The 24,150-nt window shown below is 48.8% G+C and overlaps 1 protein-coding gene across 5 annotated transcripts in view; it reads left to right on the top strand.

The window, feature by feature from the left end:
- The window catches only part of NOS1 (nitric oxide synthase 1), a 155,240-nt gene that overhangs the window by 111,458 nt on the left and 19,632 nt on the right, over positions 1-24,150 (top strand). For 4 of the 5 annotated variants that reach the window (XM_045200819.2, XM_045200817.2, XM_045200818.2 and 1 more), the window contains exons 11-21: positions 2,865-2,966; positions 6,137-6,331; positions 6,767-6,852; positions 8,540-8,684; positions 9,856-9,960; positions 10,769-10,827; positions 11,764-11,865; positions 13,566-13,682; positions 17,505-17,679; positions 21,430-21,568; positions 21,996-22,074. In XM_045200819.2, coding sequence (XP_045056754.1) covers positions 2,865-2,966; positions 6,137-6,331; positions 6,767-6,852; positions 8,540-8,684; positions 9,856-9,960; positions 10,769-10,827; positions 11,764-11,865; positions 13,566-13,682; positions 17,505-17,679; positions 21,430-21,568; positions 21,996-22,074 — 1,304 coding nt within the window. The remainder of the gene's footprint in view (positions 1-2,864; positions 2,967-6,136; positions 6,332-6,766; positions 6,853-8,539; positions 8,685-9,855; positions 9,961-10,768; positions 10,828-11,763; positions 11,866-13,565; positions 13,683-17,504; positions 17,680-21,429; positions 21,569-21,995; positions 22,075-24,150) is intronic. The other variant, XM_024566832.3, reaches the window with a different exon arrangement.

Genomic DNA, 24,150 nt, shown 5'->3' with positions numbered 1-24,150 from the left:
GTGGGCTCGGCAGTCCTTCCCCACAGCCAAGCTTTGGGGCTGAAAACCTGAAAATGGGTAAAAACAGAACCTGCAATCCAGGGAAGCCTCTGGCAATTCCGGAGATGTCTGTGGCACTCACCGCACAGGTACTGTACGCTGGGCACTGTCCACAGCACTTGGCACGCATTACACGCTCACTTAATCCTTACCACAACCTCCAGATGTGAAACACCCCTCTTGGTTTCACAGAAGAGGAAACCAAGGCCTTTGCAGGGATGAAATGACAAGCACAAGGTCACGCCACTAGAAAGTAGCAGAGCTGAGATGGGAACCCGGTCTGGCTTTTCAGTCCAAGTTCATAACCACTGCCTCTCAGTGTCAAACTATTAGAAGGGTTTGAGAATGACCCACGAACTTGGGACACTATCTGTCCCTTTTCTGAAAAATAAGGGGGGAGGGCTGGCAGTGGTTCGCACATACACATTTCCCGGGGAGGGTTTGACTTCCTCCCAGGCCAAGTCATCCTCATCTACTTACAAGTGCTGGGGCAGACTGCTGCCCAGTGCTCAGCTTTGCTGAGAATGCCAGGGTTACTGTGGTCTCATCAGCAAATGTCGTTCTGACAACAGTCTGCTGTGATTGGCCTTGTTCCCAAACAGGCCATGGAAAACCAGAGAAGTTAAGTTCCGGGCCTGTGTCACACAGCAAGTAAGATAGAGTCGACATTAGAACTCGGAACCAAGTGCTGGGTTTATGTGGTTAAAACCCATAGGTGTTCCCATGGATAGACCTATAGTGCATCATGCTAAGTGAGCTAAGTCAGAGAGACGAAGACAAATACTGTGTGAACTCGCTTATATGTGGGACCTAAAAAAGCCAAACGTGTAAAAACAGTAGAATGGTGGTTGCCAGGGGCGGGGTGCATGGGAATTGGGGAGCTGCTGTTTGAGTTAAACAGATAAATAATTTCTAGAAACCTAAAGCATCGTGATTATAGTCAACGATCCTGTACATAAACTTCAAAGTTGTTAAGAGACTGGATCTTAATTGTTCTCACCACAAAAAAGAATTAATTGCATGATGTGATAAGGATGTTAACTAATGCCACAGTAGTAATGGTGTTACAATATCTAAATGTATCCAACACGTTAAACTTGCACAATGTTATATGTCCATTATATCTCACTTCTTAAAAAATTCCCATGGGTGTCAGCCTGGAAAACAGAAGCTGGGGGTCCTTAGCCTTGGGGAGCTTAGTGATGCCCAGGGTCCCACTCTTCTGGATTTGGATGTAATTGCACCACAAGGGGTTGGGGGAGGAGGGCTGAGCTTCAGTGTTTTTTGAAGCCCCCTAGAAGATTCTACTGATATGTACAGGCCAGTGGTAAGGCAGGAAAAGACATTTCAGGGCACTTTTCACAGAGATGCCTCTAGTCGCATTCAGGGATTTTTTAAAGTCATATAGTTCTTTTTTCCCTGCAACTAATTTCTATTCTTTTAACCAAAAGGCTGTTGTAGAAGTAACAATAGCAGCATGACTGGCAGACACACTCTCCTCTTTTATATACTAATTCCAGTGTTCTATGTATTTATGTTGGGCAGCAGGTTTTATATGTATTTGCTTTCTGTACGTGTCACTGCTAAAACACCCCAAACAGAACCTAACGCCCGAAGCCCCAAAGGACTGAATTAATAAGTCTGCTTCCGTGAGCTGGCTTCCATTCCAATTGCACCGGGTAACTGCTGTGAGACTCCCTGCCGCCCCTGCCTCCAAGTCCACCTGCCATCACGGACAGATGTTGACAGCTGAGGCTGGGAAGCAATTTACCCAAAGCTGAGAAATTGTCGCCTTCTAGCCCCATAATGAGACCTGGGTTCCCATGAGTGACTAGAGTTGACAGAGTAAGTGAAAAGCAAGGCTCTAATTAGTGGATTTGCTCCTGGGTCTTCCCCACACTAGATGCCAGCCCCTACGTCAGCCGGAGCTGTACCAGAAATGGCAGCGGTTGTTTTTCCAAGTAGTTTTGCCAAAGGAGTTGGCTGGTTGGGGAGCTGTTGCTGGGCCTTGGGCAGTCGGCAGCTCCCTGGGCTCCAGCTCTGAGGCACCTCTTGGAGCCTCAGTTTCTGCATCTGTCAGATGGAGTCGGCCGGAGCCCCCGCGAGCTCAAAGCTTCCATGGTCTGGGTTGCAAGCAGTGGCCACTCTGGGGGTGGAGCAGGTTGGGTGGAGAGCTTTTCCTCCGAGAAAGTCGATGATGTTACCTGGACCCTCACCTCTGCTTAACACCCAGCAAAGACCCTCTGTCACATTCAGAATAAAAATCCTGGCTCCTTGGCACATCCTCCAAGATCCTGTGTGACCCAGTCCTGCCCTTCTCACTAACTCCCCCGGCTCCCCACCCTCCGTGTGCACTGACCTTCCTCCTGTATTTCAGATGCTGCCAGCCTGGACCCTCCTCGGGGCTTCGCACATGCCACCTCGCTCCCTAGAACCTGCCCTCCCCCCATCGGCAAATGCCTTGCTTGTCCTCATCATTTCAGTCTCTCCTAGTAGGCCTCCTCCACAGTGGTCCTGCCCTGACTATTGTGGTTCAATTAACCCTGCCCCCCATCCTCCTCATCTTATTTTTATAGCATTAGCCCTCATCACAATATGAACTGTCTCTCCCACTAGCAGGTACACTCAATAATAAATGTCCAGCCAAGTCTCCCTAGTTTCCTGCTACCAGTAGGTCCTCAGTAAGAAATTTTCAGAGTGAGTGAATCAGTCTGCCAGTGAGTTCATTAATTAATTAAGAAGTTCATTCATGACACTAGCGAGCCCTGTCCCTCCTTAGGCTGAAGTGTCCCAGCCTATGAGTCTGTGTTCCCTTCCCCTTTCAGGATGTGGCCAAGAAGATGAACTTGGACATGAGGAGGACGTCCTCCTTGTGGAAGGACCAGGCGCTGGTGGAGATCAACATTGCAGTCCTCTACAGTTTCCAGGTAGTGCCGGGGCCCTGGCTGCCAAGCCTCAGAGCAGAGCTATACCTTTCAGGGCCTTGGGGCCCAAGGGTCAAGAGCCCTCACTACCAGGAACCACCTCTCAGGGGGATCTGTTCACGAGTGGCGTGAGGCATGCCTTCCTCACCATTGTTGATCTTGGGCGTGGACCCTTTGAGAAGGAGATGACCCATAGGGAGGCTGTGACTTGTCTCCTGTGATTTTTCAGATTAGGCATAGCAGGCCTCAGCTGTGTCTTCCTTAGGGACTCCGAGTGTCGCCTAACAGGGACACATATGGCCCCACGATGCATGCGGCCCCGTGGTAGATGGTGTTTATGGTAGAATGGTACAAAACTTATCACTGAGAGCAAAAGAGGGGCACCACCAACAATTGTGCTGGGACAATTGTCCCGGCACGAGCCAGGGTTCTTCCGGGCAAACCAGGAGACGCACAGAAGTCACAGTCTATAATTGAGACCAGCTCTGTCCTCGGGGCTGGCAGTCTGGGAAGCTAGACCCTCATGGACATACCTGGGAGGCACCCACAGTAAAAGGAACACATCCAGTCACGGACACATGAATATAAACCATAGATCCTCATGTCAGGAGTCGGGTGAATGGGTGCACCAAGAACATCCCAGGGAGAAGACAAGTTGAGATGGGGTCAGGGGAAGGAGGGCAATTCCAGGAGTTATTGGAAATGATGGAGTGAGGTTTGGTTGACTAGCGTGAAGACCAATGAGCCAGAGAGAGCGGAGGTGCGTGAGATGAGTCATTAAAAAAGACAAGTTCGGCAAGGGGGCAAGGTTGTGGGCAGAGAGGGACAGCGGTGATGAGGTGAGGTGTGAACCCTAGGCAGCTGGGTTACCCGGACAGTCCCCCACCTCTGCTGTGACTGCCTTGTTTTAATTTTAATCCTCTCAATTTCATTCTTTTAAATGTTTCATTTTGTTTTATTTTAAGAGGATTTTTTTGTATCACCACCATAAATGGAGAGCCAAGATCAGTCGCCATAAATAGAATTGCAAATATAAATAAGCAAATAAATATAAGGAATAACAAAACAAAGTTTTTAAATTCTAACCAGATAGGAGAGAGGTTCCCCTCATTTGAAAAAAAGGGGGCGGGAGAGGAGAGAGGAAGATTATTAGCGAGAGAGGCATTCAAGAATCCTTTTTTTTTTAAAATATATTTATTGATTATGCTATTACAGTTGTCCCATTCCCCCCCCACACACTCCATCCTGCCCACCCCCTCCCTCCCACAATCCCTCCCCTATAGTTCATGTCCATGGGTCATACTTATAAGTTCTTTGGCTTCTACATTTCCTACACTATTTTTACCCTCCCCCTGTCTATTTTCCACCTATCATCTATGCTACTTATTCTCTGTACCTTTCCCCCCTCTCCCCCTCCCACTCCCTTATTGACAACCCTCATGTTCTAGTTGTTTGCCTAGTTTGTTCTCGTTTTTGTTTTATGTGTGGCCGTTAATAACTGTGAGTTTGCCGTCATTTTTACTGTTCCTATTTTTGATCTTCTTTTTCTTAGGTAACTCCCTTTAACATTTCATATAATAAGGGCTTGGTGATGATGAACTTCTTTAACTTGACCTTATCTGAGAAGCACTTTATCTTCCCTTCCATTCTAAGTGATAGCTTTGCTGGATACAGTAATCTTGGATGTAGGTCCTTGCGTTTAATCTTGGGTAATGTAATTATGATATGCCTTGGCATGTTCCTCCTTGGGTCCAGCTTCTTTGGGACTCTCTGAGCTTCTTGGACTTCCCGGAAGTCTATTTCCTTTGCCAGATTAGGGAAGTTCTCCTTCATTATTTGTTCAAATAAGTTTTCAATTTTTTGTTCTTCCTCTTCTCCTTCTGGCACCCCTATAATTCGGATGTTGGAACGTTTCAAGGCGTCCTGGAGGTTCCTAAGCCTCTCCTCATTTTTCCAAGTTCTTGTTTCTTCATTCTTTTTTGGTTGGATGTTTGCTTCTTCCTTCTGGTCCACACAATTGATTTGAGTCCCAGTTTCCTTCTCATCACTATTGGTTCCCTGTACATTTTCCTTTGTTTCTCTTAGCATAGGCTTCATTTTTTCATCTGGTTTTCGAACAGATTCAACCAATTCTGTGAGCATCTTGATAACCAGTGTTTTGAACTGTGCATCCGATAGGTTGGCTATCTCTTCCTCGCTTAGTGGTATTTTTTCTGGAGCTTTGAAGTGTTCTGTCATTTGGGCCTTTTTTTTTTTTTTTTTTGTCTTGGCACGTCTGTTACTTTAAGGGGCGGAGCCTTAGGTGTTCACCGGGGCGGGGTAACGCTGGTCGCTGGGCTGTGACGCAGTACGTGGGGGAGGGGCCAAGAGGGAGTAATGGCGTCCGCTTCACTCTCCACCGGATTTCATCACTCCCTCCGCTACCCACAATCAATCTGGGCCCCTCTGGTGCTGGTTCCCGAGTAAGTGGGCCTGTGCACACTCTAGGCCCCTGTGGGTCTCTCCAACAACCTCTCCTGTGAGGCTGGGAGTCTCTCCCACTGCCTCCCCAACCCCCACGGGCACTCTCAATCAGAGGTCTGAGGCTTCATTGCTCCCCCGCGCTGGAGGCCTGGGTTGCGCGGTCTGCTTCGATCCCCGCCATTCGCCGGGTTTATCTATGCGCGAATGTGGGGCCGCGGGGTGCTACCCGCCACTTTGCCAGCCCTGTTCTCCACCAGTCTGAGTCCGGCCCTGTCGGTTTATCTGCTTGAATGTGGGGCCGCAGGGTCTGCTAGTGCTCGGACTGCCTGCGCCATTCGTTTCATACTCTGCCAGTCTCGGTCCCGCCACAGCCATGCGAGTTCTCTCCACCCTGGTGCCCGTCTCTGCCCCTCCTACCAGTCTGGATGAATGTTTATTTTGTATTTCCTTGGTGTCGGACCCGTTGCCATTCGATTCTCTGTCAGCTCTGGTTGTGTGAGGAGGCGCAGAGTGTCTACCTACGCCGCCATCTTGGTTCTCCCGGACGCATTCAAGAATCCTTAGCACCAACCAGAGGCATTCCCCTGGGTACCATCAGGAGAAATGCAGAGAAGCTCTGGGCGCTGCCTGAAATCATCGCCGCTCTGTGGGGGAGCCCTGAAATACCCGCCTTCTTACCTCCTGACTCCTCGTCCCCTCCCCACCCACAGAGTGACAAAGTGACCATCGTCGACCACCACTCGGCCACCGAGTCCTTCATCAAGCACATGGAGAATGAATACCGCTGCCGGGGGGGCTGTCCCGCAGACTGGGTGTGGATTGTGCCCCCCATGTCTGGCAGCATCACCCCTGTCTTCCACCAGGAGATGCTCAACTACCGGCTCACCCCCTCCTTCGAATACCAGGTCCTGCCCCCTCCCTGCCTCTGTTTGCGCTAAATCTCCGGTATCCTCCTGTGTTATGCTTGGAGCAGGTCTCAGTTCAGATTAGCCCTTTGGACACTCGAGTGCTCAATAGCCATGCTTGCTTAGTGGCTACCACACTGGATAGCACAGGTCTCGCTGAGAGACTAACGGAGATGAAATGAGTAGTCTGGGGCCTCAAGGAAAGTCTTCGAGAGGGTCTGAGGGCTGAGTCGGGGGGGTCTGATGGGACAATGCAGGGAGGCTGGACCAGCCCACTCTGCTCGAGGACCCCTGTGGTCGCCACCGGCAGAACCACTCCTTTCAAGGGCTGAGGGTTGGGTGTGGCTGGGTAGCCACAGGCCCCCAGGGGGTCCCGAGCATCTCCCGAGAGGAGCCAGATCCCTCAGCATGGTAACATTAGTCCTCTCTTCCCAGCCTGACCCTTGGAACACCCACATCTGGAAAGGCACCAACGGGACTCCCACAAAGCGGCGAGCCATTGGCTTCAAGAAGCTGGCAGAGTAAGTCTCCTGGCGTAGGTGGGGAATGTGTGTGCCCCCAGACTCAGAGAACCCCAGAAACGGAGGCCAGGCAGATAGCCATGCCTCTGACTTCTTGTGCGAGACGAGTTCTGACCCTGCCCCCATGCCGCCTTTCCCTTCGAGTCTGGGATGTGAGTGTCCCCGCAACACTTCTCCTTCCCAATTTCACTTTCCTCATCCAGTTTTGTAAATTCTTTTCCTGGAGGCAGTGGTGTGTTGGTAAACCAGCTTTCCTAATAATAGTAATATTAAAAGTAATAATAATAGTAGATTGGTAATGTTTGCCAGTTGCTACACTGTAAATACTCCTGCTATGGCCAATTTTAAGCTACCAATAGGAAGTGGTTGAATCTGTAGTAGAGAGGAGCTCCAGCTATCACTGCCTGCCAGGGGTGTCCAACCTTTTGGTGTCTCTGGGCCACACTGGAAGAAGAACAGTTGTCTTGGGCCACACATTAAATACACAAACACTAACGAAACCGGATAAGCAAAAGGTTTACTTAAAAACGGTTTTTAAGTAAACAGCCTCAGGGAGTGCAGCCTTTGGCTTCTGTTCATTTCAGCTGTCTCTGGGAGAAGAAGGGAGGGAGAGATCTAAAACATTAATTGCACTATTAACTTTGGGGTAGAAACAATGGAAGTTAATTATAGCTGCTTTTTTATGCTTTGATCATTCAAAGGGAACCCCTCCCCCGCCCCTCACCAGGCACCTTTTATTCCTCTCTGTTCTCCCCCTTAGCCCAACCAAGTGCTCCTGCAGCGTGGGTGGTCTCCTTGATTCTAAAAAATGATGAATTTACCGCCAATAATCCCCAGGTGGGAGTAATTAGCAATTTGTCTGCAGGGAGATGCCTACCGAGAGCAGGGATGCCTGCTCAGAAGGTGAGCCCAGGCGTTCCGAGGCTCTGGCCTGCCTGCCACCCCTGGCCCTCGTGGATGGGAGGAAAGAGCAGGGCTTCTGAACTCTCTCCATTTAACCACAGAGCCTAGACTTGACTCCTGAACTCCCGAGTGCTAGCAGCATGTTTCAACTTCATTCCTTCTTTGGCTAGATATGTAGTCAGTGCCCGTTAAGTGTCAGGCTCTGTGCCAGCCCCTGGGTAGGCGTGGCTGGCTAACCTGGACTTGGTCCTTCCTTTGTGGGCCAGTGCGCCTTTCACTCAATACCTGGTGATTAGTTAGTAATTCATTTCTCTCTCTCTCTCTCTCACGCACACACACACACACACACACATTCTCACACGCACACTAATGAAAGCCCATGACAGCTGCTTGTCCATAGCTACATTCTCTATGTTCTTCAGCTCCCATAGCAAGGCCTGGCTCACAGGCACGTGGCGCATATTCGATGAATGAATACATGAGCGCATGAGTGAATGATCATCTGTTCAGGACAATGCTTGGCAAAGCCGAGTTCTCAAGACTGAGACAGACCGATTATGTAACAACCCAACAAAGTGAACCAACCATTTTTGCTCCTGACTCGTAGTGCTGCAGGGACTTAATAAGGGGTCAGATGGTGCCTCAACTTGGGCTTCGAATGTCCTCAAGGCCACCCAAGATCAGCAGAGGAAGTTCTCTCCAGTTACATTTCACAGATCATGGTTCTTGCCCAAAAGTCCCAGCCTGGCCTTTCCCAATGTCCTCTCCATCCTCTTCCTTCCAGAGCCGTCAAGTTCTCGGCCAAGCTGATGGGACAGGCAATGGCCAAGAGGGTCAAGGCAACCATCCTTTATGCCACAGAGACGGGCAAATCGCAGGCCTATGCCAAAACCTTGTGTGAGATCTTCAAACATGCCTTTGATGCCAAGGTAGGTAGGGGACACTGGCAGCTCTCCTGCCCCTCAGGGTGAACATAGTTGGGAGGGGAGAGAGGGAATTCCACAGAGTGGTACCTTTGAGAATGGACGTACCTACACTCACATTTTCATAAATTCCGGGGACTATGATGCCCCTCTCCCTGTGAACCATCCATGAGTCCAGGAATCACAAAATGAAACCTCCCTCTCTAGAGAAAAATGTTAGAGGTTTATGAAACTCAATTCTGGAGTCATTTTAAGAAGCACTGTATTAAATACAGTTCAGTGGCCCTGGCTGGTGTGGCTTTGTTGGTTGGCATGTCGTCCCATAAACCATAAGGTCATAGGTTCAATTCCCAGTCAGGACACATGCCTAGGTTGCAGCTTTGGTCCCTGGTCAGAGCACATATGAGAAGCAACAATTGATGTTTCACTCCCTCTCTTTCTTCCTGCCTTCCCCGCTCTCTAAAACTCACTAAAAAATTAAAAATGACAGTCAATACAGCTCCATGGGTTTCTTGCTGCAGGACTCCTCAGAGCCTGTAGTCTGCACACATGCATTATAACCTCCAAGAGAGGAGGGCAGAGGATGCAGATGCTTCCCAAACGTGTTCGTTTACGGCTCACGTGTTCTCAAGGAGCCTGTCTGGAGACTGGGCTTCCCCAGAACCTGCTTTGAGAAATGTTGCGCAAGCAATGCCTGGATACAGGCACCAGTCTTTCCCTAAAGCAGTACCTCAGACTTGTTGGGCCCAGGTCCTCCACACCGCTTAGAAAGGAGGCTGAGCAGACAGTTGGTCAGACCAGCCAGGTCACTCCCAGCCTAGAGGTGGTCAAGGAGATTCCCAGAGCAGTTAGTTATCAAAAGCGTCAGGGTCTCAGGCAGGGTCTGTCTCTACTGGCAGCCCACCCCTTGCACTATGCCCCAGATTCTCAGTGGTCCTTCAGGCCACAGCGACCACAGAAAAGTGCCACACTACCAAAAAGCTTTCAGTTCTAAACACTTAGGCCTGTTGAAATAGTGACACCCAAAACTTTTGGTTTTTCCAAATGAGACGGCTCAAGATGACTCATCTTTTCCCTCTCTCTCTCCCTTCTCCTTCCCCCATCTCTTATTGTTCTCTCCCACCTCCTCTCTCCTCATCACCTCTTCCTTCCTCTCCCCCACCACTCCCCCACCTAGGTGATGTCCATGGAGGAGTACGACATTGTGCACCTGGAACATGAAACCCTGGTCCTGGTGGTCACCAGCACCTTTGGCAATGGAGACCCCCCTGAAAACGGGGAGGTAAGATGAGTTTTCTGGCCTGTGTTTCCATCAGCAGAAAGGAAGGGGGGCTACAGTTACACCTGCTATTCAGTAGCACATCCCTCAAAGTAGTAGTCCCAGAGCCTCAAAGACAGTGATTTCAAGCCCTGGCCGGTGTGGCTCAACTCGTTCGAGTGTCGTCCCACAATCAAAAGGTTGTGGGTTCAATCCTCAGTTTGGGTGCATACAATCCCGTCCAAGCATGTGAGGGAGGCAACCAGTCTGCACTTCTCTCTCTCATTTCTCTCTCTCCCTTCCTGTCTCTCTCTCGCTCGCTCTCTCTCTCTCAAAGCAATGAAAAAATGTCCTCGGGTGAGGATTTTTTTAAAGAATGATTTCAGTTTGGATCCCAGTTTGGCAAAGATTGGACAACTTCAAGTCCTCAGTCTATTGGTGTCCAGTGACTAGCTGAATCCTAGTGAAAATGTCCCCTGAGTGAGCTACTTCTTTGGAATGGGTGCTCCAACCCAGAGCTTGGCATCCGCTGCTGCAGAGAGGAGAAGTGGGGACAGTACTTTTATAGTGAGAAAGCCACAGCGGGGCTTTATGTGCTGGGGCGGGGGAGTCCACACCTGTAGCCCTTTAAACAGCTGACCCTTCCAGGTGCATCCATAGCTCAAGCATTGGCTGCCCAGCCTGAGTCCCTCCCAGTCTCGGAAACCCTGCCCCCACCCCCGGGGCATCAGGCTCCTCTCTTTCCAAAGAGAACCCCAGGCCGTCAGGGCCCGACCCTACTCTAATTCAACAGCCTGTGCTCCACATCTCACTCACCTCTTTTGGTCTGCAGAAGTTCGGCTGCGCCTTGATGGAAATGAGGCACCCCAACTCTGTGCATGAGGAAAGGAAGTAAGTGAATGACCCTCTAGTGTCACACGACACCCCTGGAAATTGTCTTTTGGCCCTTGGGCTTCTCCTTGAGTTCTGGATGGTTGTTGGTTGTGACCTGAAGTCCATTTGTGGCTGGTTTTAGCAGGTGGGTGCCTGTGCCCCACCAGAGCTGATATTTTGGTCTCTGACTGGAAGGTCTCGGGTTGGTCACTGCACAGCCCTGTGCCTCAGTTTCTTTTTTCCATCAAATATGGGTTATTACACCTGCTTAAACTTTCTAATTTGTGAGAATCAAATTAGAAAATAGTTGTACATGACTTGTGAAAAGTTAGCACCGTGTAAGTATCAGTTCTTATCTCCCGCCTTTGGAAACCGACATTCAGAATCCATGAAATGAGCTACTTCCCCTGGAGCTTTTCCATCTGAGGCTCATGATGGAGGGACCGGTTGCATTCAAAAGGCGGCAGTGAAATGCCTGTAGTCAGAAGGTGTTCAGGGTGCAGTTGCCCCTAACATGAGGTTGTGTTCTAAAGATATTTCACGAGGTGAAAAACACCTGTAGTCAAAAGTACCCTTGAAAAGCCCTTAAGTCCCCCATAAAGCCAAGAACATAAGGCACAGGCACACAGAGCTGCCTTTTGAGGAGGCCGGCCCAGCGCTCCCTCCAGCACAGGGCCAATCCTGTGTCTTCAGCTGAGCGCCAAACACTGCGGCTGGCTATGATAGGCAGAAAATCCCTCTTCGTCTGCCTGTAGCCGAGCACATGTTGCCAAACTCACATACGTTCCATATCCAAAGGGTGGCTAGTCCCTGCCCTCAGCCCTAGTCTGTGCCCAAGGCCAGCTCTCACTGTCCCTGCCCTTCTCCTTCCCACTGCATCCTGGGTGGTCTCCAGCAGGTTCCCCTCACCCCTCCTTCAGGGAGAGATAGGGCGCCATCCATTCTCCCCTCTAGGTACCCGGAACCCTTGCGTTTCTTTCCCCGTAAAGGGCCTCCCCTCCCCCGAGGCGACACAGGAGTCCATGGTCTGGCTGGAGGCCGTGACAGCCAGCTCAGGTAGAGCGTGTGTGTGCCAGCGTGCATGCGTGTGTATGCAGATGTTTGTGTGCCCTCGTGTGCATGCGTGCCCCACGCTGAGACATCCAAGGCCACATTCAGGTCTCAAGGAGGCCTGAGTTCTAACCCAGGCTGTACCACTAACTCACTAAGTGACCTTGAACAAGTCCCTAGACCTCTGTGGGCCTCAGTCTTTCTCATCTGCCAAATGGGGAGAAGCTCTCTCCGCCCAACCACCTCTGGGCGTTGTTATAGGGTCAAAGGGTGACAACAAGGGGAAGGCACTGGAGAGACCTCAGACCCCAGGCAAATGCATGTGTTGTTATTCTTACCCCGCAACGTCCACCAGCCACCCCCACACTAACAGCACAGCCACCCCCTGATCTGTTGCATGACTTATTTGGAGGAGTGACTCAACGTGCGGCTATTTTAGGGCAGAAAACACACTTACGTATATTTAGAACTTCCCCAAGTGCTGGAGCAAAAACGCTGAAGAGCATCCAGCTTAGAAACCCTGCTGCCAGATGGCGCAATTCCTTTTTTTGTCTCTTGCGCTCGGATTGGTGTTTTGAGTTTTTGTGTTTCATTTTGTTTTTTGTTTTGGAGCTTGGGTGTTTTGTTTGTTTTGTTTGGGTTTTTTAGGGGGGGGGTCTTGGGGACTTTTTGGGTTGTTTTGTTTTTATATTAAATTCACTGGGGTGACATTGGTTCTTAGGGTTGGTTTTGTTTTATTCTATGTTTTGTTTTTGCTCTGAGATCAAAACTTACCACTTTTTGAGGAAAACTGGGAAATCAGGGGAGTTTTTCCTTAAGTCTCCAGGCTGGTGAGCCTCTGATGCTGAGGTTTGAGTCCCAATAATATCTTCCTTCCCCTTCAAAGCAATTTAATAAGAAATCCATCTCGTTCCATGCCATGTGTCAGTGCTGAGCATGTGTCACACTGACTTGAAATGTGGAATGTGACAGGCCCCTGAAATGTCTAAGGACCGTAGCTTTGTGGAGAGAGCACCATCCAGTACAACTTCCTAGGATTCTGTAAAGGGTCTGTATTTCTGCCCCAGCCTGATATGGCAGCCACTAGCCACATGTGGTTGCTGAGCCTTTGCCATATGGCTAGTTCAAGTGAGAAACAGAATTTTTCATTGTATTTTTTAGTTTGAATTAATTTAACTTTACATTTAAGTAGCCACAAGTAGCCAATGGTTACCACAGTGGACAGTACAAGTCTAGGTCCTGACTACTAGCAGCATTAGCATCTCCTGGATGTTAATTAGAAATGCAGAATCTCAGGCCCTGCACCAGATCTACTGAATCAGAATCTGCCTAACAAGATCCCAGACTGAGTCTTATGCACATTAATATCTGGGTAGCAAGGAAGCATGGCCCAGTGGTTAGGGGGTGGCCCATTCCTGACTTCTTGCCAGGGAACTCATTTGGACTCTCTGGGTCTTCGTTTCCTGAGTTGAGTGTGGTCAGACACGTTTCAGCACACACAGCATCAAGTACGCATGGCTGGCTCTCACTGTGGTGGGCGAGGGTAAGTTGGTACCTTGTACAGGAGGCCTTAGGCATGTTATGGTCTCACTCATCACACAGCAGAGGGTCCCAGAGCCAGGACTGGTCAGTTGAAGATCTGTCGGGATGTTGACCTCAGGAAGGGGCTCCAAGCCACAGCTCATGACTCTCTCTCATTTTGGCAGGAGCTACAAGGTCAGGTTCAATAGTGTCTCCTCCTGTTCCGACTCCCGCAAATCATCAGGCGACGGGCTGGACCTCAGAGACAACTTTGAGAGCGCTGGCCCCCTGGCAAACGTGAGGTGAGTGAGGGGCTAGGGCATCAGGGATGACGAAGGCTCTTGGGGAACTGGCCTCAGTTGCAAAGTGGGCTCTTTGTTGGGGGGTAGGAGGTCTCTCGTCCATGCACATTCATCCCTCAAACAACCAGCTATGCCCTGACTGCCCCTGACTCCTCTTCATAGATGCACATGAGTGTCCCCATCACCCATGTTTTACCCCATCACACACATTTTACTCCCCCATCAGCACATCATTTGTGATGAAGGATGTTGACCCTAGGAATCATGCAATGAGCTACCCTTCCCAAGGGATATGTTTTACATTTAGTAGAAGCTTCTGAAGACCCACTGCTATAATCCAGTGGTTCTCAAACCTGGTGTGCACTAAAAGCACCTAGAGATGTTTGCAATATACCCATAACCAAGCCCCAGCTCCAGAGATTCTGGTGTAATTGGTCTAGAATTGGGCCCAAGCATTGCTTTTTAAAAATAAAAGAATCTCCTCAGTTGACTCCACTGTGTAGTCAAATTCAGAAATACTGGCCTAACCCCTGTGTTTTTCAAAAGCATAGTCACATGCCATGAGATAGCTTTAGGGAGTACGTGGATGTGCGAGTGTGTTTTGTATTACAACAGTTGTGTATTCAGCTTAATGGATACTGGGAAGGAAGTAAAACTGGCTGTCAAGCCCTTGGTTTCACAGATACTGGTCAAGACGACGCTGATATAAGCAGAATATCCCGGCCTGGCCAGGAATCTCTAACTAAGCCTTCTCCACACCTGCGCAGGACAGTGCTCTCTAGGAGCTTCAGATCACAGGGTCCCTAGACATGGAAGTGTTGTGTCCGTCAGTACACTTTTTAATAGACTTGAGGTTTTAAGCAGTTTTAGGTTCACAGCAAAATTGAGGGGAAGGTGCAAGGATTTCCCATATACTTCCTACTCCACCTCCTGAACGCACACACACAAACAGCCTCATCTGCGGCCAACGTCCCACACCACAGGGGCACATTTGTGCAATGGATGAACCTGCACGGACACACCATGGCCACACAAGGTCCGAGGTTTGCATTAGGGTTCACCCTTGGTGGTGGTCATTCTTACAGGTTTTAATGTCAGTGCGTATTTGACGTTGAAACATCAGTTGTGCCCTGGCTGGTGTGGCTCAGTGGATTGAGCTCCAGCCTGTGAACCAAAGGGTCGCTGGTTTGATTCCCAGTCAGGGCACACGCCTGGGATGCGGGCCAGGTCCCCAGTACGGGGAGTGTAAGAAGCAACCACACATTGATATTTCTCTCCCTCTCCTTCTCCCTCCCTTCCTCTCTGTCTAAAAAATAAATAAATGAAATCTTTAAAAAAAAAAAAAAACAAGAAAGAAGGAAACATCAGTCGCATAGTTCAGCAGTCAGACCCATTTTTCCCTTCTCGAATCTGCCGTGGCTTAGAGCAGGTAACTGTGAGCCACGCTGGCGGGCCCGGCCCGGCCTGGCTGCTGAGGGGGTGTGTGCAGCCATGGGCTGGGAGTGGTTCTTACAGATAAACGTTTGCAACCCATTTAATGATTTAAAAAAACAACACTGCCTGTGAGCTCCAATTAAGCAAAATAATTACATTCTCGTTAGTAGACGTATATTACTAAAAACTGTACTCAGCTATAATTATTATCATTATTATATTTTTAACTTTGTCAATAAAAATGTGTGGAAATTTGTTTTCTTGTAATAGAAGTATCTATATAATAGTTTTGATTTTGCTTCTTCGCCTACAAGTCTAAAAATATTTGCTCTCTGGCCCCATGTATAATCAGTTTGCCAACTCCTGGTTTAGAGGCTTAAAATAGGAGTTTTGAAACCATAAGGTAAAGGCTGTGATGGGAATGTGAGTCTAGGAAGTGACTGTGATGCAGGTCTTCAGGTGCTTTGGGAAGCATATTAATGAACTAATCACTTGAACCATCTGTTAGTGAACACAAGTGGGCTTGATGAGCTGGTAAGCACAAATTAAAAGCAGGTTAAACATGCTAATAAGTACCTAACAGGATCGGTGGTAGTCCAGTATGACTGATGTCACAAATATAAATACTGGAGCCTCAGGGAGCAATGCCTTAACCACACAGCATGCTGGAGCTGGGAGTTTCCAGATCTGCTTGGGCTAAAGGCTCACCTCCAACCAGTCCACTCCTAATCACCCGCACTTTCTCCCCTTCAGGCTGCTGCCCTGCGAAGCAGAGGTGAGGAATCCAGGTTCAGGATGAGCATAGGTGGAGGAGCAATGGGGGAAAACGCTGCCTAATCTCACAGACTTCCCTTGGAAAAGCTCTGGAACCCCAGGGGGAAGAGGAGGGCAGGATAGAAGGGGAGAGTGAGAGCAGAAAGCATGAATATGGATTTGAATGGAGGGGGTATGAACCTATGTTAACTTTCATTTGACCTCTGAGACACCTGGACCTAGCTCAAGTTCATTCTCCAAAGATGAAGAGTTTCTCCGCACTTCTGCCTCCTTCCTTCCTCCCCCATCTCAGTCTCTCACCTTCTCAACCCCCTCATCCTAGAAATGAGATTCGGGGACAGGGCCAGACCCTGTATGGAGTAGGAGGGACAGCTCTACTATGTGGCTTGTCAGTAGAATACTCCAACCTGGGAACGAAGTGGGGTGGGGAATTCTCAACCCACTCGGTGAGTCTGTTATTTCAGTTCCAAAGAGGTCAAGACCTACAGCCAGGACCACGCCCCGGAAGTGTGACATCAAGTGTCTGTAGGACACAGTGAGCAAGCCAGAGGGGCCACCTGAGGCACAGTCCCCCACTTCCCACACTTGAAAGCAGCCATCCCTGTCCCAACATAGACAAAAGTCCCACCAACTTGACCCCCATCCATTCAAACAGCAACATCTTCTTGGGGGAAGCTATGCAAAGAGGGTTTATGAAGCTAATGAATTTCATAGACATTGCAAGGGGTGGAGCCAGCATGCCTATCAATCTTTCCTCCCCTTTTAGAAGAGCCTGTTCACACACCAATATATGATGTGTCAACAAGTCCTCATTCATACAGGTCCCTGAGGACCTCTGTGTTATAGTGTTCATTGTCTTTGTACTTAAACCTGACGCCATTCTGTAGAATTAACAGCGCTTATAGAATGTAAGCCTTCTGAAAATGCAGACTAATTTCCCCAATTAGCCCAGCTCAGACAGGGACACACAGGACATTGCCAATGGCTCTGTGTGACTGCTGGCCCCAGCTCACCCCCACCTAGGATAAACTGGGAACTTTTCCCTGAGACCAGGGGAAAGGAGCCATCCCAGGGGCTCTCAGATTTAACAATGCCTCCCCCAAATAGGCTTGGGGTTGCCTGACCACCAGGCTAAACTCAGCCCTTCTACAGATACCAGATGGAGTAATCTGCTCCGGTGGCCATAAAAAAATACCACAAACTAGATGTCTTTGACAACAGAAAGTTATTTTTTCACAGTTCTGGAGGCTGGAAGTCCAAGATCAAGGTGCCAGTAGGACCAGTTTCTGGTGAGGCCTCCCTTCCTGGCTTGCAGACGGCCACCTTCTCGCTGTGTCCTCACATGACTTTCCACTGTGCACATGCAGAGACAGAGAGAGAGTAGCTGATGTCTGTCCCTCTTTTACAAGGACACCAGTCCTATTGGATTAGGGCCTTAACGCATGACCTCATTTAATCTGTTACCACCTTGAAGGCTTCCTCTTTAAGTACACTTACATTGGGGGGTAGGGCCTCAATGTATGAATTTTGGGGGACATGCTTCTATTCATAACACCAGGCACCCCCATACCCCCAGAATCCCTTAATCCAGGCTTTCTGTTCTCTTACTGGTAGGTTCTCAGTGTTTGGCCTTGGCTCACGGGCATACCCTCACTTCTGCGCCTTTGGACATGCCGTGGACACCCTCCTGGAAGAGCTGGGAGGAGAGAGGATCCTGAAGATGAGGGAGGGGGATGAGCTCTGTGGGCAGGAGGAGGCTTTCAGGACCTGGGCCAAGATGGTCTTCAAGGTAACCCCCTTCCCAGATCTCAGAGACCTGGGGGAAGAGGCCATGTTCCCCTTGACTCCCAAAGACAGACTACCTAACCCATCAGAAATCGAAGGAACTTGAGAGGACCCCTGGTACGTCCCCCAGTGTCCACCCAGGAGACAGCTTTAATCAACTGATGAGTTTGGGTGACCTTGAAACACATTCTCCACCCTGCATTATGGATAAGGAATCAGTCTACAGAAACAATTATAAAGTCATCTTGGAATTTCAGGGCTAGGAGGAATCCATCCCTCACTCGCATTCGGTTGACAAGCAGATAAAACACATAGAGCTGGTTAATCAAACCAAGGGCCATGCCTCAACCTAGAACTTGGTTCTCAACTTGTGTACTTTGAAAAGCATATTCCTCTTGTGCTAGAGATTCACTGGCCAATATGGTAGCCACTAGTCACATGTGGCTATTTAAGTTTAACGGTAAACTAATTCTCACCCTGGTCGGTGTGGCCCAGTTGGTTGGGCATCCTCCTGTAAACCGGAAGGTTGTGGGTTTGATTCCCAGTCAGGGCACATACCTAGGTTGTGGGTTCGATCCCAGGTCTGGGTACATACAAGAGACAACTAATTGATGTTTCTCTCTCACATAGATGTTGTACAGCTTTCTGTCCCACAGCTGATACTTCTCATTCTTTTTTTAAAAAATTACTTTATTGTTGTTCAATTACAGTTGTCTGCATTTTCTCCCCACCACTCCCCCTCATTCCAGCCAAACCCACCTCCCTCCCTTGCTTCCACTCTCTGCCTTGGGGTTTTGTCCGTGTGTCCTTTATAGTAGTTCCTGAAAACCCTTCTCCCCACTGTCCCCTCCCCACTCCCCTCCGGCTATTGTTAGATTGTTCTTAATTCAATGTCTCTGTTTGTATTTTGTTTGCTTTTTTCTTTTGTTGATTATGTTCCTGTTAAAGGTGAGGTCATATGGTATTTGTCCCTCACTGCCTGGCTTATTTCACTTAGCATAAAGCTCTCCAGTCCCATCCATGCTGTTGCAAAGGATAGGAGCTCCTTCTTTCTCTCTGTTGCATAGAATTCCATTGTGTAAATGTACCATAGTTTTTTGATCCACTCATTTGCTGATGGGCACGTAGGTTGCTTCCAGTACTTGGCTATTGTAAATTGTGCTGCTATGAACATTGGGGTGCACAGGTTCTTTTAGATTGGCATTTCAGGGCTCTTAGGGATATAATCCCAGCAGCGGAATTGCTGGGTCAAAAGGCAGTTCCATTTTTAGTTTTCTGAGGAAATTCCATACTGTTTTCCACAGTGGCCTCACCAGTCTGCATTCCCACCAACAGAGCACTAGGGTTCCCTTTTCTCCACATCCTCTCCAACACTTGTTTGTTGATTTGTTTATGATGGCCACTCTGACTGGTGTGAGGTGGTACCTCATTGTGGTTTTAATTTGCATCTCTCTGATGGGTAGTGATGCTGAGCATCTTTTCATATGTCTCTGGGCCCTCTGTATGTCCTCCTTGGAAAAGTGTCTGTTCAAGTCTTTTGCCCATTTTTTAATTGGGTTTTTTGTCTTCCTGGAGTGGAGTTGTGTGAGTTCTTTATATATTTTGGAGATCAAACCCTTGTCCGAGGTATCATTGGCAAATATGTTTTCCCATACTGTTGGTTCTCTTTTCATTTTAATGCTGTTTTCTTTAGCCATGCAGAAGCTTTTGAATTTGATGAGGTCCCATTTGTTTATTCTTTCCTTTATGTCCCTTGCTTGCTTTAGGGGACAGATCAGTGAAGATGTTGCTGTGTGGAATGTCTGAGATTTTCCCACCAATGTTTTATGGTGTCGCAACTTATATTTAAGTCTTTTATCACCTTGAATTTATTTTTGTGTATGGTGTAAGTTGGTTATAGAGTTTCATTTTTTTTGCATGTAGCTGTCCAGATCTCCAAACACCATTTGTTGAAGAGGCTGTTTTTACTCCATTTTATGCTTCTTCCCCCTTTGTCAAATATTAATTGACCATAGAGACTTGGGTTTATTTCTGATACATTTCATCCTGAAAGCAAATGCAGGCAGAGGGCACAAGGGGAAACTAAGGCCTCTGAGACATGCAGACAGACATCTGTGCAGGGGGACTGCATCGATAAGGCTGTTCCTGCACTTCCTCCTGGACAAGAGTCGAGATGACTTGGCTGTTTCCACACCTTGAGATAACTGTGTGGTTCCCGATGTCAGTCAGCTGACTTGGAGCATCCCAGAAGCAGGGCCTGTTACAAGCCACCCTGTCCTTCAGCTATCACCCCTCCATCGTCACATTCCACTCCTGCCCCAACATCCACTCATCTTTCTGTCTCTGTGGATTTGCCTATTGTAGACATTCCATATGAACGTGGTCTTTTCTCTCTGGCGTCTTACACTGGAACATAATGTTTTCAAGATTCACTCATATTGCAGCTTGTATCAGTACCTCATTCCTTTTGCTTGTTTTAAAAAGATTCCTTTATTTTGCCCTGGCTGGTGTGGCTCAGTGGATTGAGCACTGGCCTGGGAACCAAAGGGTCGCTGGTTCCATTCCCAGTCAGGGCACATGGCTGGGTCACGCGCCACGTCCCCAGTAGGGGGTGCATAAGAGGCAACCACACATTGATGTTTCTCTCACTCTCTCTTTCCTTTCCCCTCTGTCTAAAAATAAATAAATAAATAATCTTTTTAAAAAGCAAAAGACTCCTTTATTCTATAATAATCTGAGGTCACAGAAAAGCTACGAGGATGTACAGAGAGTTTCCTTCACACACCTTGCCTGGCTGTTAACATAACAATGGTACACTTGTCCACACTAGGAACGCTGGTCCAGTAATGGTCACTAAACGATAGGCCTTATTCAGACTTCCCCCGCTTTCCCACCGATGCCCTTTTTCTGTGTGAAGATCAGGTCCAGGACACTGTATTGCACTAAGTCGTAATGTCCTTCCCGTGTCCTCGGCTGTGTTTCTCAGTCTTTTTCCGGAAACGTGGGGAGCGTCCTGGTGAGGCACTGTGTGTGTGTCCCTCAGGTTGACGTTGTCACATGTTTTCTCCAGGTTGGAGCGGGGTGATGGGTTTGGGGAAGAATATCACAGAAATGAGGTACATTCCTTTCTATGGCCAAATAATAGTCCGTTGCCTGAGTGTACTACACTTCTTTATCCATTCATCAGTTGATGGACATTTGAATCATCTGAAAATCAACACAAGGTCAACAATTGGTAAACATTACCCTTGAAATCCTTTTGCATTATCCGTGGCTTTTATCTCACAAATATAATTCTGAACAGTAATCCTTAGAACTGCTAAAGTTGGAGAACTTATGAACGTGGCAAAACCAAACCAAACCAAACCAAATGTACACGCAGGGATTCAGACTTCAGCGTATTCTGCCTTTATTGTAACTTTCTAAAATCTGTAGAGGAAGAAGAATAGGAAATTCTGAAGTGCATCCTTTCTTGGTTAATGTTAGGCCTCTCTACACATGTTGGTTTTAGAAATAAGTGGTGCAGAGTTACATACTAAATAGGTATCAGGTCCTAAAGCAAAGAGTCCAGCGCATCAAAGGCACTCAAAAAAATATAGGATGGACCGGTGGACGGGCAGGTGTGTGAATGGGTGGGTGGGTGGGCGGATGCAGATGGATGGGTGGAAAACGGGAGATATGCCACATCCTGGAGCTGTTGGAGAAGAGTCCCTCTTGGCCGACAGGGGTCACTAAAAGCCCGTGTGTGCCACAGGCAGCCTGTGATGTGTTCTGCGTGGGAGATGATGTCAACATCGAGAAGGCGAACAACTCCCTCATCAGCAACGACCGCAGCTGGAAGAGGAACAAGTTCCGCCTCACCTACGTGGCCGAAGCTCCAGAACTTACACAAGGTACCTCCCCCGCTCCCCTGGTAGCTTTCGCGACAGTGGGGGAAAGGAAAGTCAGGAGCTCTCCCCTCTGCCAGGTGCTGAGAGAAGGTGGGTGTCACCGCTTTGATCTACCCAAAATGAGTACGCCGTTAGCGCCCCACGCCCCATGAAACGTGTGCGACGTTTCTCTCCCCAGGAGTGGGGGTGTTACCCTGAACCAACCTCCGCTCAGCCGAGTCCCGGGAGATTTGCTCTGTGTCCTGCGTTACCCACAGCCGCCACCCCCACCCCCCCTGCCAGGGCCCGCCTGACCACTTCCCTTTCATTTCATCTCTTCACCTGACCCCACCGATAGCGGGAGTGTGAGGAGAGGGTCGGCAGACACCGAACATGTTTTACTGGCCCCACTGAGCCCTCGTCAGCAAGACTATGGCTTTTCTTCCCACAGGTCTCTCCAGTGTCCACAGAAAGCGGGTCTCGGCCGCTCGCCTCCTCAGCCGTCAAAACCTTCAGAGCCCGAAATCCAGGTAGGAACACCCCAAGCTCTGGGGCTCCCCACCTGTGCTCTGGCAGCTCCCACAGAAAGGCAGGAGTCCTTGCTGACTCCAGGGTTCCCTGGCTATCCCAAGTGCCCCGAGACTCCTCTGCTGCTTTGTAGCATCTCGGTTGCCTGCTATTCCTCTGCCAAGGCCCATCCTGGAGGGACGGAAGAAGGAGGAGGTCACGATTGCTGTGGAGAGGGACAAGAGAACGGTTTCATAAAGGAGGTTTAAGTTAATAGATTGCTCCCTTATAGGGCTGCTCCTCGTACCAGAGCATCTTAGTCCAAATCACTTCGCCCAGGTACTTCCTCCATGCGGAGGATTCTTCTTGGGAGTCCTACTTAACTCCTTAGGATGACGGGAGGCTCATTACTGCACAGAATAGCCACTGTGCGTTTTGAAGTCCTGATTGTTAGGAATGATCTTACTATAGCTTCGAACCAAAGCATAACTTCCCAGCACGTCCTTTTTATCCCAGTGCCACTCTCCAGTGCCACTCAGAACAAATTCAGTTCTTCCAGAGGAGCCAAATTTGGCTGCCACGAACCAAGACCTTGACCAATCTGTCCTGGGCCCTGATTCCTTCCAGCTGCTCTTTCTAAGACCTGGTTTGTCACGCCTTTTGCTTTAGTGAAAGGACACACTCTGTCCCTCTGGAAGTGTCATTTTCAGAACTGGTCACAGTGCAGTGGAGGTCCTGTGATCACTGCCAAGGGCGCTGCGGCTATTATTACCATCCCTGATCAGAACACGACATGCTGACGCTGCCCGCGATTGCAGGCGTTCTAACAGCGCTGCCGATCTCCCTTTGAGGCCTGGGGATTTGCTATCAGGTCTTTTCGGAGGGATCCAGCCAGCTCTGTCCATCCCTCCACTTATGTATTAGTACCTTTTCTAGCACACGTGAAGATCTCTTTGCATGCATGACCTAGGACAGAGAGTGTTCGCCTCAGCTGGACAGCCCTGGGTTCTGACCCCAGAGCTGCCTTGCAGTAATAGTGTGACCTCGGGCAGGTCCCTCGGGTCCTCTGAGCCCCGTCTCCTTACATAAAATGAGAATGGTGTCTACAGAGATAGCTGACGTTTATCTAGTACTCTCTGTGTCCCACGCACCATCTGAGCCCGCCCATTCTGTGCAGGATCTCTCAGCATTCTGACCAGATCAGGAAGTAGGTTCCATCACCAGCCACAATTTCAGTATGAGAAATGAGTATGAGAAAATGCGAGTGTCTTTTACAAGGTCACACACAGGATGTCTCTGGCTCCAGAGTCAGTATCCTGAATGCCTGTGCACGCAGCCCCCACCGCATGGCAGGGCTGCTGCACTGAAGACTGGGTCACAAAGCAACATTGTATCATGTGCTCCCCTCACTATTCTCCATCCACCCCAGCTTCCTACACTTGCAAATTTAGTATGCATGCGGTCCGGTCCCGGGTTTCAAGACTTTGATTAAATGATCAACAGGGTGGAATCCCTGGGCTCTCGTGTTCTCTCCTAGGCTCTCAAACATTAAAAAAGTAGATTGGGAAACTGATCCCTCTGAATAGCTGGTCCAATGCAATATTCACAATGTAACAATCTCTGATAGAGAGAAGGACTCTGCACTTGAAATTCCACAGATCTTACTTTCCATTTCTGTCCTGTGCAAAGGTCTGACTTAAGTAGCATTATAAGAGTAGGGACTAGGAATCTACTGGAGATTTCTTTCAGCAACAATCTGTAAAAGACCAGATCACAAAAGTCACTCCCGTAACCACAGTCCATAGAAAGCAAGTAATTTGCAAATGTTTTGATGCTAAATTGGACTAAAGTCCCAGAATAACCCCCCTCCCTCCTCTGGAAGGGCAGCTGCTCTGGGCTGATTGGCTCACCCAAGAGAGGTTCAACAGGTTTAGGACTGGAAGGTAGTGTGTGTCGGCACAAAAAGAATCGAACTGCGGGCGGTATTTATCTCTTTGAAAGCATGCCCTGTAGCACTGCCTATTTCCAGCTTTAAGGTTTTTTTATTTTTCTTTCTTGTTAAGGTTAATTGAGTGAAAAACCATGACACTCTCTCCTGT

This window comes from Desmodus rotundus, chromosome 7 (genome assembly GCF_022682495.2).
Source record: "Desmodus rotundus isolate HL8 chromosome 7, HLdesRot8A.1, whole genome shotgun sequence".
Taxonomy (NCBI): domain Eukaryota; kingdom Metazoa; phylum Chordata; class Mammalia; order Chiroptera; family Phyllostomidae; genus Desmodus; species Desmodus rotundus.
This window is presented reverse-complemented; position numbering and strand designations above follow the sequence as displayed.